This window comes from Mesoplodon mirus, assembly GCF_964341445.2.
Source record: "Mesoplodon mirus genome assembly, chromosome: 6".
Lineage (NCBI taxonomy): Eukaryota > Metazoa > Chordata > Mammalia > Artiodactyla > Ziphiidae > Mesoplodon > Mesoplodon mirus.
The window spans coordinates 32,024,405-32,038,722 of NC_138982.1; the positions used below are offsets into that span (position 1 = coordinate 32,024,405).

General features: G+C 38.9%; 1 protein-coding gene across 1 annotated transcript in view; it reads right to left on the bottom strand.

Moving 5' to 3' along the window:
- The window catches only part of HACD2 (3-hydroxyacyl-CoA dehydratase 2), a 92,245-nt gene that overhangs the window by 76,766 nt on the left and 1,161 nt on the right, over nucleotides 1-14,318 (bottom strand). Inside the window, exon 2 of the mRNA XM_082624216.1 lies at nucleotides 12,556-12,673. Coding sequence (XP_082480342.1) covers nucleotides 12,556-12,673 — 118 coding nt within the window. The remainder of the gene's footprint in view (nucleotides 1-12,555; nucleotides 12,674-14,318) is intronic.

A 14,318-nucleotide genomic window follows, 5' to 3' on the forward strand; every position in this document is an offset into this window, starting at 1 on the left:
CAGACCTCCACTGAGTTGGACTGTCTCAGACAGCGCAGGACATCTACTTATAGCACCCCCATTCATTGTGGCAATCAAAATACCCTCAGTTTTCTAAATCGTACTCTAGAGGGGTCACACTGCTCTTGCTGAGATCTACTGAGAATCACTGAACTAAAATAAGCATACCTCATTAGAAAAAAATTCAGAAGACTTGCCATATTCAAAATCTCCCTTGAAAATATGTCATAGTGCTAATGATCCAATGTCAGCTGCTAGGAGTGTTCACGCGGTTGAATGCTCCCCAATGTGTCTGCCACCAGTGTCTGTGTTCCCTGGGTGAGCCCCCCCCTCCCCAGCCTCTCCAGGAGACTCCCCAAGGCCAGCAGGAGACTGGGGCATGAATGGAACTGGTAGAATTTGTACACAGACAGCCAGGCTCCAGAGCTGGTGCTCTTAACCACTACATATATTATTGATTTTGAGATGTGTGCCTTACAAACCATAAATATTCAGAACTTTGAGCAGTACATTTGCTTCTCTCCTGTGTCTGGAATGAGAGATAACCAGAAGTACAGATTTAGACTCATTCATGAGCAGTTTCTAATGGTTTAGCTGGGTGGTCAGGAACTTGGAAGGAAAAGGATTGGAAGATAGTGACAAGGAAAGTTGGGGAAGAAGTATGTGGATGGATCTCTTAGAATGGGCATAGACAGTGAAAATATTTGTCTCACATGAATGCTCACCAAACGGCATCTACTGTAAAGGAGACTCTTAATGATGGTGGACAAAATGATGGACCCTAATAACGTCAATTAGACTCTTCCCAGCCATCCCAGTGTTTCCTCAATAGACCCATGAACAAATCGGCCATGTTAACAAGAATGGAGGCTACGCATGGGCTCAACAACATGAACCTCCTCTTAGTAAGGCAGACCTGGTTAACCCTACTGCTGAGCACCTAATCTGCCAATAGCAGAGATCAGAATTAAGTGCCCTATAAAGCATCATTTCCCAGGCGGACAGCACACAACCTGATGGTAGGTCGATTACACTGGATTTCTTCCACCAAGGAGGGAGCAGATATTTGCCCTCACTGGAATAAACACATACTCTAGATATGGATTTGCCTTCCTTGCCCACAATGCCTCTGCCAGTGTTGCCATCTATGAACTCACAGGGTGCCTGATCTGCCATCATAGCATTCTACAAAGTGTTGTGTCTGATCAAAGAACTCACTTCACAGCAAAAGAAATACATACATCAATGGTCTCAGGCCCAATGAATCATTTGCTCTTAACCACATATGCCATCACCCAGAAATGCCTGGCTTAGTTGAAAGGTAGAATGATTTACCGAAGACTCAGTTATGATGGCAACTGGGAGACAGCACCTTGAAAGAATAGGGTTCTGCCTTACAGGATGCAGTTTATACTTTGAATCACAGATGCTGTATTCCTCATCACCGGATTACACAGGTCCAAGAATCAAGGGGAGGAAGTAGGAGTGGCTACTCTCACTATTATACCTATTAACCCACCTAAAGAATTTCTGCTTTCCATCCTGGCAACTTTGAGCTCTACTTGTTTGGAGAGCTTAGTCTCCACAAGGTTACTGGTTGCACCAGGTGACAACAATGGTTCTACTGAATTGGAAGATTAGATTGCCATCTGGCCATTTTGGGCTCCTTATTTATGCTACTGAACCAATAGGCAAAAAAAGGGGGTTTATCTATGGATGGAGTGGTCAATCCTGATTGCCAATGGGATATCATGTAGCCGTACATAATCGAGGCAAAGCGGACTATGTATGGAAGCCAGGGGGTTCTGAGGCACCTCTTAGCATTTCCAGTAGTAAACGTTAATGGAAAACTACAGCAACCAAAAATAGGAAGAATGACTAAGGACTCAGACCCCTTGGGAATGAAGGTTTGGGTCACTGCTGTGGGTAAGGGAAATATGGAATGGGTAGTAGAAGAAGGAAGCCACAGGTATCAACTATAACCTCATGACCAATTACAGAAACAAAAACCGCAAAAAAAACAAAAAAAAAAAAGCAGTAAACATCTCTCTCCTCTTGAACCCTTTCCATTTTCACCCAGTGGCAATAAGCTCATTTTAGTTTCAAAATTCAACCTCAATGTTGAATGTCATCTTTCACAATAGGTTACTTGGAAATATCTTTTTTGTAAAAGTTTCTAAGATTTGCACTAAGGAAATTAATTTTGTAAGTTACCAACAAGTTTGTTCAGTTTCATTTTTTAAATAGACTTCCATTTTTTAAAGAGTAGTTTTAGGTTCACAGCAAAACTGAGAGGAAGGACAGAGCTCTCCCATTTACCCCCTGCCCCCCACTCAAGCACAGCCTCCCCACAATAAAAATCCCCAACCAGTGTGGTATGTTTGTTACAACTGATGAACCTGTACTGACACATCACTGTCACTCGAAGTCCGTAGCTGAGGGTTCAGTGTTGCTGTTATACATCCTATGGGCTTGGACAAATGTATAATGACATGTACCCACTATTACAGTATCATACAGAGTAGTTTCACTGCCCTAAAAATCCTCTGTGCTGTGTCTATTCACCCTTCAGTTTCATTTTTAATCCAAGGTGAAATAACAATAACAAAGTCCAAAAAAGAGTAGCAAGTCTCAAGAGGAATAGGAACCCAATCAGCTTTAGTTCATGGATTTAACATCATTCAGCTATAGTAAGTCCCAATTTGTCTTTCAATTCAAAATTCCACACTGTTGGAGAAAAGTCTGACCAGTCCAGTTTGGGCCAGGTGTGCAACCCTGGATCAGCAAGCTATGGCCTGAGAGGAAGAGTCAGGGGTAGAGATGCAGCTGGTATGGGTCTAGTGGTAGAACTGCGAAAATTTCCAGAGAATAAAACCCCCTGAGCTGGGCAGCTCCACAAAGCATGTCTACTACACTCATGTTATGGAGAGGTCTAGAACTAATTTGGGTTATGTTTACCAGTATTTGGTTAGTTTTGAAAATTATATGTATTTATGATTTCATCTTTTTTTCTTAAAACTTACCTATATAATAACATGTAGTCTTGAAAGACAGACCTCAATATGTTAACAGCAGTTATCATTAGCTTATGACTGATATGTTTTTTCTTCTTTATGTTTATCTGGGTTTTGCTACAATGAATATATAGCACTTATGATTATAGACGATAATGATTAGAGGCAAACACCTTTCCCCTCTCCTCTGGCTTCATGAGGCTTTTCTTCCAAATATTTCTGGTCTCTCTCCACCAATTAGTCACTTTACTTGAGAAAGGAAGGATGACGCAACTGAGCAGTAAATTTGGCAAGAATGGGGCGTGCGTACCTCAGCTCCACCCTAGGGCTTCCACAGGAACCCCAAGCTCTCTGGTTTTCTCCATGCTGCCCTGGCCCCTGCTGCCTGGAGGCAGAGTCTAACTCTGGAGTTCAGTTAGCAAACCTGCTTGACTTGCACACTAACACACAGCCTCCCACTAGGCCTTTATCACTAATAAAGGTGATTTTTAGGGTCCTTATACAATTTATTTCCCAATGTTCAGAACATAAGCAAGAAAAAGAGGGTATTTAGTGTGCTCTCTCAAAGGTTTCAATCCAAACATGTTTTCAAAATCCTTTTATATCCATTTTTGAAGGAGGAAATAGGTGAAATTTCCTTAATCACCGTTACTTTTTCTGTCACTTAATCTGACCTTTTTTGCTATATTTGGCTCTATAATTTATTAATTCATTATCTGCTGTATTTTCATATTCTGATTGTGAAATGTTGAAGCCCCACAGCACTTAGAACTGGAAAAAAAATGTTAAGGTCATCTAATCCAGAATATTCATAACAGAGAGGTTAAGACCAAGTGGCAAAACCAAATCTTAGTACCCAAATTTCTTGTCTTCAGTGTTCTTTTACATATACTGTGACACTTCTCAAGTACAATTCTATTTTTACTTCTTTAGCCATTTCTGCCAGCTTTTCTATGATAATCATTCAGCCATTAATAAATTCCACCGACATGTGTCTACCATGTTCCTTCTGCATGACAAATTGTAAATGCGGCAAGTTTCTCTTTGGCTTCTGCTCTGAAATCAACTTAATTTTAAGCAGGATGGTCCTGTTTTTCTTGTATGCTTGGTCGTGGAAGGCTGGTTTGTCCTTTAGTAAGCTTACGTCAGTCTTTTATAGGCAACAGATGTTGCATTTTGCTTTTTAAACGAGTAACCACCACCCTACCTTTTTACTTTGATAAAATTAACGTCTACTTGCAAAGACATTAGAAGCAATGCATTTGTGTGTAGTCAATCATCCTATACATTTATTGTTACTGCTACTGTCTTTTTTTTTAACAGATGTAAAATTCTGTACTTCACTTTAAATCAAAAGATAACCTATCTAAGCTGCCTATTTTCTTCTTTTATCAAAGAACTTTTAAAAAAAATAAATTTATTTATTTATTTTATTTTTGGCTGCGTTGGGTCTTTGCTGTGTGTGGGCTTTCTTTAGTTGCAGTGAGCAGGGGCTACTCTTCGTTGTGGTGTGCGGGCTTCTCATTGCCGTGGCTTCTCTTGTTGCAGAGCACCTGCTCCAGGTGCATGGGCTTCAGTAGTAGTGGCACGTGGGCTCAGCAGTTGTGGCTCATGGGCTCAGTTGCTCCGCAGCATGTGGGATCTTCCCAGACCAGGGCTTGAACCCGTGTCCCCTGCCTTAGCAGGTGGATTGGTTTTTTTGTTTTTTGTTTTTTTTTGCGGTACCCGGGCCTCTCACTGTTGTGGCCTCTCCCGTTGCGGAGCACAGGCTCCGGATACACAGGCTCAGTGGCCATGGCTCATGGGCCCAGCCGCTCCATGGCATGTGGGATCTTCCTGGACCGGGGCACGAACCCGTGTCCCCTGCATCGGCAGGCGGACTCTCAACCACTGCGCCACCAGGGAAGCCCAGCAGGTGGATTCTTAACTACTGTGCCTCCAGGGAAGCCCTCAAAGAACTTTTAAATCTTATTTTCCTAATTCATTTTTGTTTTCTATTATACTTTATTACATATTTATTACATATTATATCTTTCCTTTTTAATTTAAAGATTCACAAAGTGATATGTAAATGCACACTAAAGTATATAGAATAAAAAGCAGAAATTCTCTTGTATTCCCGCCAAATACCACATCCGTCCTCAGAGGTAAGCACTAGTAACAGTTTAATATGCACCCTTCCATACCTTTTCCAATATCTGCAATTTGCTTTTTTTTCTTTTGATTTTCCTAACCTGAAAACACCACCATATTTTAATAATTATTCTCATTATTTTTGTCTTATGAATTAAAAAGTTTATAAACTCTGTTGTGACCTAAAATTTACATCACAAGGTTTGTCTTCCTTTGCTTTCCCTCCTTCCCACTTTGTTCTACCCTGGGAGAATCTGAAATATTTTATGAAATTACATGTGGACACCTTGCAATCTGTATGACGGTCTAAAGCTATGCTGTCAACGCAGTAGTCACTAGCCACATGTGCCTATTTAAATTTCAGTTAAAAGTAAATAAAACTAAAAACTCAAGATTTTCAGTCTCACCTGCCCCATGGGCTCAACAGCAGCTAGTATATCAGACAGCACAGATTTGGAATATTATCGTTGCAGAAAGTTCTTCTGCACAGTGCTCATCTAAAGAATTGGTTAATTTTATTGGACTTCCCTGGTGGTACAGTGGTTAACAATCCATCTGCCAAGGTCGGGGACACGGGTTCGAGCCTTGGTCCAGGAAGATCCCACATGCTACAGAGCAACTAGGCCCGTGCGCCACAACTACTGAAGCCCGCACGCCTAGAGCCCATGCTCCACAAGAGAAGCCACTGCAATGAGAAGCCCGTGCATCGCAACAAAGAGTAGCCCCTGCTCGCCACAACTAGAGAAAGCCTGCATGCAGCAATGAAGACCCAACACAGCCAAAAATAGATAAATAAAAAATAAATAAATTTACCAAAAAAAAGAGAATTGGTTTATTTTATTTATTTATATATCAGTTAAAAACCCTTTGATAAGGTTCTTTCAAAGTTCTATTATTTTGGTAGGTGTTTTCAAAATGTCTCCATCTGTACGAAATTGCATGGTCTGTTATTCAGAAACCTAATGCTGTCTCCTAGCTTCATATGAATCTTTTTATTTTTCAAAGTCTAACGTCCCAAGTTGTTTTACTATTACATTTTAAGATCTCTTCTCTGCTAGAAATCACTTATCTTTCTTTTAAGTTTAAAAATTTAACAAATAGGTGCCCAGGAAGGGAAGGGATTTTTTTTTCTTGAAAAACAGTGCCTATGTACAACTCCATATACTCTCAATAACCACACTGAGAGGGGCTTTCTGTTCTGAATAGTTTTCTAGAATTTTTCCTGATTGTTTCTGAGTTATACTTTCCAACCTTTTCTACTTCTGGTAGCCGTACTTTTTGACAGGTTGTATACCCTCAATCTGTTTTCTAGATACCTTGGTTCTACTATACTATTCATCTGTTAAGTTTCACTACTTTCCTGTATATTTTGTTTTTCTGTTGTACTGATAATCATTCATGCATTAGCTAGTCCACCAACACATATCTCTGATGTGCCTGGCACTATGTATTTTGTAATGTTCTTTTTGACATTCAAATGGTACACTCTGAACAGTCCCAATGGTTTCTGCTCTGTAATGTTTTATCTGAGACTATAACTAGGAACTCCTGCCTTTCTTGAATCTTCAGTATCACCTATTTCTCTGCACTGTGGCCTGCTTCCCGCCCTGAACTGCCACCATTGACATTGTTAGTTCTCTTTAAAAAAAAAAATTTCAGCACCCTCTTTTCTATAGCCATTACCTATCTTCTCTGAATACCGTATCAATTTGCTTCTATTTGCTTGAGTTGTTAAGCAGTGAGGCCTGTGTGGGTGGACTCCTGTTTCCCACAGTCTCCCTCTTCCCTTCTAATGTTGTGACACTTAGTAATTATACCCAAGTTCTATTTCCCTCTGGTTTTCACACTGTTTCTGAAGCTGGTTTGTCTGGGTTTGCTGTCATTCCTGTTTTGTGTCAGATAGCTCTACTATGACTTGCTCTGCTAGCTTTTCAGAAGTCTCTTTTAGAGGTCTGGTTTCTCAAAACAAGTCCTCAGAATAAAGTTAGTCTAAAATGTGCATATAGCTTGTGTTTCAGAAGTTCCTTTTTAAAATTACTGAGAAATTAGCATGTTTCCACAAGGAAGAAAAATATTACAGATGATGGTTATGTCCCCAGATGAGTTCAGAAAAGCAAAGTTAATATATAATGTGCCTAAAGTATTAGTAATATCACAGAACCCAACCACCTAGTATCTCTGTGGAAAAAAATCATCCAGTAGTTGAGGCAAAAAGACAAAAACTGGCAGGGAGACAAGATGGGAGCCCTCTTCGTAAGGACACTACAAATTCTTAAGATTTTGCTATATTTTAGAGAAATATCCAAAATCAGTTTCCTATTATTTCATTAAAGGATCTGAGGAGAGTTGTGACATGAGGCATGAAGAATTAGACCAGAATACAGATGGGGCTTAGAAAACAACAAAAGCTATCTTCTCTCCTTCACTGCTTCTCCAGAACCAGTTCTGCCATTTCAGACCCAGTCCTAAAACAACTCTAGGAAAAGATAACAAATGACACTTTTTTTCTTTATTTTATTTTATTTTTCGGTAGATAAGAGGGTTCCAAGCATTAGAAGGAGATGGAAGAGAATAAGAAGGAAAGGAGGTGCCTGTGGTCCATTAGATATTCCAAGATGGACGGTAAATGATATTGAATATATGTACTGATGTACATGTGTTGAAGATGGTCTATATTAGTCTCAACAATTAATGTCTCTGCAGAGCAGTCCTTAACCTATTGGAATCCTCACTGTCAATCACAGAGGCACATCCAATTACGAGTATTTGAAAATGTCTTTGCTGTAATTACATTCTTATATTAACTAAATATATTTAGAAATCCAAATTCTCTTAGAAATAATTTTAAAGCGCCATAATGTAGGATCTTTAATTTCTAAACTTTAACTCAGTTCTTAACAAAGCTGGAAAGATAGTCTGTCCTTATCCACGAACATCATGGACCCAAAAACAAGAATAAAGTAAAAAGAAAATTTATCCGGCTCATTATAGATGAACGGCATTTTTTAAAAATTGAGATATTAATTCACATATCACAAAATTCACTTATTTAAAGTGTACATTCAGTGATTTTTAGTTATGTTCCCAAGGTTGTGCAACCATACTACCATCTAATTCAAGAATATTTTCATCACCTTAAAAAGAAATCTTGTACCCATTAGCAGTCCCTCCCCATTCTCTCCTCCCCACAGCCCCTGGCAACCATTAATCTACTTTCTGTCTCTATGAATTTGCCTATTCTGGACATTTCGTATAAATGGAATCAAACAACACATGGCTTTTTGTTTCTGGCTTCTTTCACAAAGCATGTTTTCAAGATTCATCCATGTTATAACAAGTACCAGTAATTCACTCATTTTATGGTATGGAGATATATTTTATTTATCTATGAATGGCATTTTAAAAATATACTTTTGCTACCTATGTTAATTAGCTCTCAGATTCAACTCAAGACACATTGTAGTTATTCACACACTGATCCCTTGGCACACAAAGTTATCAGTATTTTACTTTCTATAAATTTATAAATCATCTCATACCTTATCATCTTCACTGTATTGCGTCTCATTACTTTAATACTTAAAGTATTTACTTAAAGTAAATACTTCTTGGACTTAATGCCTAGCACCACTTTTCTATAAATTGTCCCTTCCCTCCAACTTCTATATGGTTAATGTGACCCTACTCTTGTCTACAGGTGATTGGTCCAGGAATAAGCACCTGATTCAAGCTGGACATATTAGGCCCTTCGCTAGGAATACGGAAATGGAAATGATATTGTTTTTAATTAGCTGCTCTTGATTGCAGAAACTACAATCTCAGGAGTTTTCTGTTACCATTGTCTGCCACACAGACTAAGAAACCAAAAAAAAAAAAAAAAACCCAGTCTGCAAGAAGAGAAGAACCAGAGAAAAAGAGAGAGAGGTAATAGTAGAGATAAGAGAAAGAGCAAGACCTCCTGGGTTCCCTGTGGTGCTCTAGTCCCAGATTCCAGGCCATTCCTAAGGCCCAGCTGCATCCCCACCCTTGGATTCCATGGGACATACTATACACTTATAATAAGTTCCCCTTACAGTTTAAGTCAGTTAAGGCAGTTTGTATAATCTCTAGCCAAGAGTCCTAACATAATCAACTACCCAGTAAGATTTTAATATCTTTACTAGCAAGGGTTCAACCTCCATGGCACCCATTACAGTGACTCAAACACATACTTATTTAACTATCACCTGTGGAATATTTTGAAAAACTATCTATAAAAATTACTCAAGACATTCTTGGATACGTATGTGGAAAAAAATTAGGATTTCTGTCTACTTTATTAAAAAGCTATATTATTGGGACTTCCCTCGTGGTCCAGTGGGTAAGCCTCCGTGCTCCCAACGTAGGGGGCCCGGGATCAATCCCTGGTCAGGGAACTAGATCCCGCATGCTGCAACTAAAGGTCCCGCATGCCGCAACTAAAGGTCCTGAATGCTGCAACAACAACAGAAAGATTCTGCATGCCACAATGAAGATCCCGCACACGGCAATGGAGATCCTGCCTGCCGCAACTAAGACCTGGTGCAGCCAAAGAAAGAAAGAAATGTTTTTTAAAAAGCTATATTATTGTATCACAAACTCAATATATCTTTGCACCCATTTTGCAAAAAATCATTTAATTTCCTCAGAAAGTCTTTCTGTATTACACTACTACACGCCCATTTACACTTGCTTAGTAAATGTTTTATATTTTTAAAAAGCAAAGTGTTATATTTTCCTAAGAAGATTTGAAGTTTCTTGAGAACAAGTAATCTCTATTTCCTCTTAAAGCAAATTCCCACAGAACCTACTAAAGAAAAATCACACAGATTACTATTCAGAATATTCATACAGAGATATAAGTGAGTAGCTGACCTCCCTGGACTCATTTTTTCCTCCTATAAACACGGTTTATTGTCAAGCACTAAAAATTCCCATAAGGACAACTTATCTGTAATTAAACAACACTAAGCACATTATTATACTATTAGGTTGGGTAGGCAATAAAACATTCCTTAATGGACGGCTCAGGAGATGCAGCTCTAGCAAGCCTGCTCTCTTGTCCCAGGTTGAGGGGTCTACTGCCAACACTGCCATCTACAAAGCTAATTCTCTGCACATCCCAGGGAGTCTTCATTCATTTTGCAGAGTTCTTTTCCCAAAATCAAATCCAGGATTTGTCACCTAATTGGTTCTTAGTGGGGATGACAGAGATAAAAACAGAACTCCAAAATATTTTCTTAAATCCCTATTAAAAATTTTATAGGGATAAATGCGCTAATCCCTCCAAGTCTAAGATTTGGTTCCTGAGTAGATTTTGCATCACACTATTTAATGTCACAACCTTCCCTAAGATATCCTTAAATTTTAAAAATTATACCTCTAATATTACCAAGTCTTACAGAGACAGAATCCCCTTTAAATTAGTGAATTATTGAAGTATTCCAGTTGGATACAACTTCTTACTATATCAAGCACTCCGGCAGTTCCTGATGGTCTTGACTCCAAACTTGGTTCTCTGTAGCTTGAGAACTGTGCTGGCCAAAGCCCTGACAGACAAGTGATACTTCTTTACTATTGCCGCCTTCCCCACAAAATTTAAGCCTCTAAGTTTACAATATGGCCCCCACAAGGATTTGCTAGTTTCCTCAAACTCAAACTGTTAGGGCAGAAAGGAACTTTACAAATCTACTTCAAACTAATTATTTTACAAATGAGAAAACAAGGTGGACAAGAGATAAATGACTTGCCCAAATTCACAAAGTTGGTAAAACCAGCATGCTTAGAATAAGGGCACTCAGACTCCAGTTGTAAGTTCATTTCATCATACCATCTAACTTAAACATATAAGTATGGACAGTATTGAAATCTCCCTGCTTTCTGGGAGAAAAAAAACCCAAAACCTACAACTTTCTGCTTTCAAAAATGAGGGTGAGGGCTTCCCTGGTGGCGCAGTGGTTAAGAATCCGCCTGCCAAGGCAGGGGACACGGGTTCGAGCCCTGGTCCCGGAAGATCCCACATGCCGCGGAGCAACTAAGCTCGTGTGCCACAACTACAGAGCCTGCGCTCTAGAGTCTGTGAGCCACAACTACTGAGCCCGCATGCTGCAAATACTGAAGCACATGTGCTGCAACTACTGAAGCCCGTGCATCCTAGAGCCCGTGCTCCTCAACAAGAGAAGCCACCGCAATGAGGCGGCCACGGACCACAATGAAGAGTAGCCCCCGGCCTGCACGCAGCAACGAAGACCCAACGCAGCCAAATATAAGTAAATAAACTAATTTAAAAAAAAATGAGGGTGAGAGGTTGAGGTAACATCTCATTTCACGGAGATAAATGGTCTTTTCTTAAACAGCCTTCCAAATGTCATGATGGGCTTGGCCTAGAGGCTAGGTAAAATGAAACTGAATACCAGATCTTCTCTGCAACCTGAAAAATTTTCATCATAATGAACTATGGCAGCTACGGTGTGTGCCCAAAGCTACCTCATTCCCCCTTTTCCATTAACAAAGTCTACAGTCCCTTGGCCAGAAGAATGGGCATGTGTCCTAGATCTGACTAATCAAGTATTTCACATCACTGGCAAGAGTGATTGGTCTAGGTAAGACCAACCAGAATCCTTCTCTAATGCTGAAAAAATAAGCTCTCTCCCACCAGGTGGAGAAGGCAATCTGCGGTAGGAGAGCCTAAGACTAATATTCAAAGAGAAATAGAGAGAAGCAGGGATGAGGGATGGAAAGAGAGTCCGGCAACATCAAATCCTTGGTTCTCATTCCCAAGCTGGTTCCTTTGATTTTGTAAGTTAACCCTATTATCTTTATCAACTACAGAAGCCAATAAATTTCCTTTTGCTTAAAATAATTTGAATTGCAAGTCAAAAATCCTATAATATACTTACCCCAGAAGACAGGACTGGATATACATATTACCCTTAATACAGGGAAATTAATAAACTATTGTTTAAAAAGGTTTTTGGAGGCTTTTAAACAGGCTCTACTATTTCTTATATCTATCACTCCTGACATCCTACACTCACCAACTTCACTGTTCCCATTATATGCCCGGTCCCTGTAAGTACCTGAGTTTGTTAACACTTCCCTAGGATGTCCCTAGAATTTTTTTAAATCCTAATATAAGCTTGTTTCATTTGATTGACAATAAAAGTTAAATGTAAAATATATTCCAGGTAATACAAGTTAAATGAGATCTTATTTATGTAGAATGTCAAAAAGATAAACCAGGTATCAACATTACACATAGCGTTCTATGAGGCAAGTTTTCAACATTTAAAGCAAATCCAACAGAAACATGGCTACTTCAATATAATTTAGTAGCTGGTTTTTAATTTTAAAACAATAGAAATCAACAACAACAAATCTCAGGACCCACCTCCAATAAGGCTCCAGTTTGGAAGAATTTCAAAGGCTTTTCAATGGAATAATAAAGGCTATGATAGCTACCCTTAGCCAGGTATGCTCTGACCAGACCAACAGCTATAACGAGCCACCTAAGAAAAAGAGCAATCAGAAGAAAAAAAAAAAGTAAGTAGGATTATAATAGAAAGATGTGGCAATCATAGATATTACTACAGGTGACCTCACGATCTGTGTCCTAGGTTTATCGATTATCACTCTCAAATGCCAAGCTGTATGTAATGCACAGAAATGTTGTACCTCCAGCAGCGCCCTACGAAGAGTGCTTTTTGCAAAAGCACAGTGGCACCTCACCCATCTGGAGCTCAGCTTTTTGGCAACTTGCCCGTTGAGAACAAGGCCAAAAGGAGGGAAATAAGCTAAATTGGTCCTTGAGCAGCTAAATTAGGTGCCAGGAAGTCCAAGACAAGAGAAAAAAACTATTAAAGGAAAATTTTAAATGCCCTGTGCAGTTAAAGGGTCTGTAATAATAACAGGGTGGAGAGATGTTTTAAACTATTTATCGAAGTATCTCATTGAACATACCCCTACCTTAAAATCTATTCTTTTAAAAGACTGCAAATGACATATGAATAAATGGTTGGTTTTTTAAAAAGAATAAAAGGTTTTTAAGCTGAGATTCCCAAAATCAATTTAGTAAAGAAAGCCAGATCAATACAAAACACAAAACAGGGAAGCACTTAGGCATATGGCTCTGAACACTACATTTCTGTTCTACTGTCCTCCAAAATAAATTTCTCAGGCCTTGTAGTTTTTTATTTGTTGAGTTCCATAATAAAATGAGGTATATCATTATTAAGGTGTGTCTCCTTGAAGGTGCTAACAGATTTATTTACGTGTAAAATCTTAACTAGGCAATGGGGTATGTGGTCTATGTTATTTCTAGAAACTATCATACAAATACCTCGAACAAGAGTTGGTAAAAAAAAAAAAAAAAAAAGAAATGAATTCCTTAATGGTGTAACTGGTTCAGCATTAGTAGCCTAGAAAAAAAGCTTACTTTACTCTCATATCCCCAACTTTTCTTCTGGTTTAAGATACCACTCCTTACCCTCCACCCCATTCTCTATGTTCATGGTTCAGGAATAAAGGCTTCTTTTCGTCTTCCTCAGTGTATCTTAAAATCCCTCTTCAGTACAATGCTCTCATCAAAGCCCTTGCTAAGATGACAAGAATTTTTATATATAAATATAAATACACACACATATGCACTGCTGAATATTCTTTTAAAATCATTCTGTGACCATTTATGTGATAAAGAAAACGTGCATCTGTAATATGGCTTCTAAACCCAGAACTACTACTAACAAGTTCTGTGACCTCAAGTCAAGCAAGTCACAACTTCTCTGAGCCTAGGTTTCAATACAATACTGGCTATTTCTAATACTAGCCATAAAGCCTATGATCCTCTCAAGATGTGTTTGTGTGTGTGTGTGTGTGTGTGTGTGTGTGTGTGTGTGTGTGTGTGAAAAAAGCAAGGTGCTGAAATGCTAATCATTAACATTCGTATTTTAAAAATACCCATGTACACATATTTGCTTGTATCAGTATCTGAAACATAAACAAAATTATCTGCCTTCCAGGGAAGAAATCTGGGTGGAAGGGAAGGTACAAGGGAAGATTTTCACTGTATGCCCTTGCATACATTTTCAATTTTGCACCTGGCCAATATATTATCTATTTTAAAAATAAATAAAACTGGATGTTCATTATACAGTT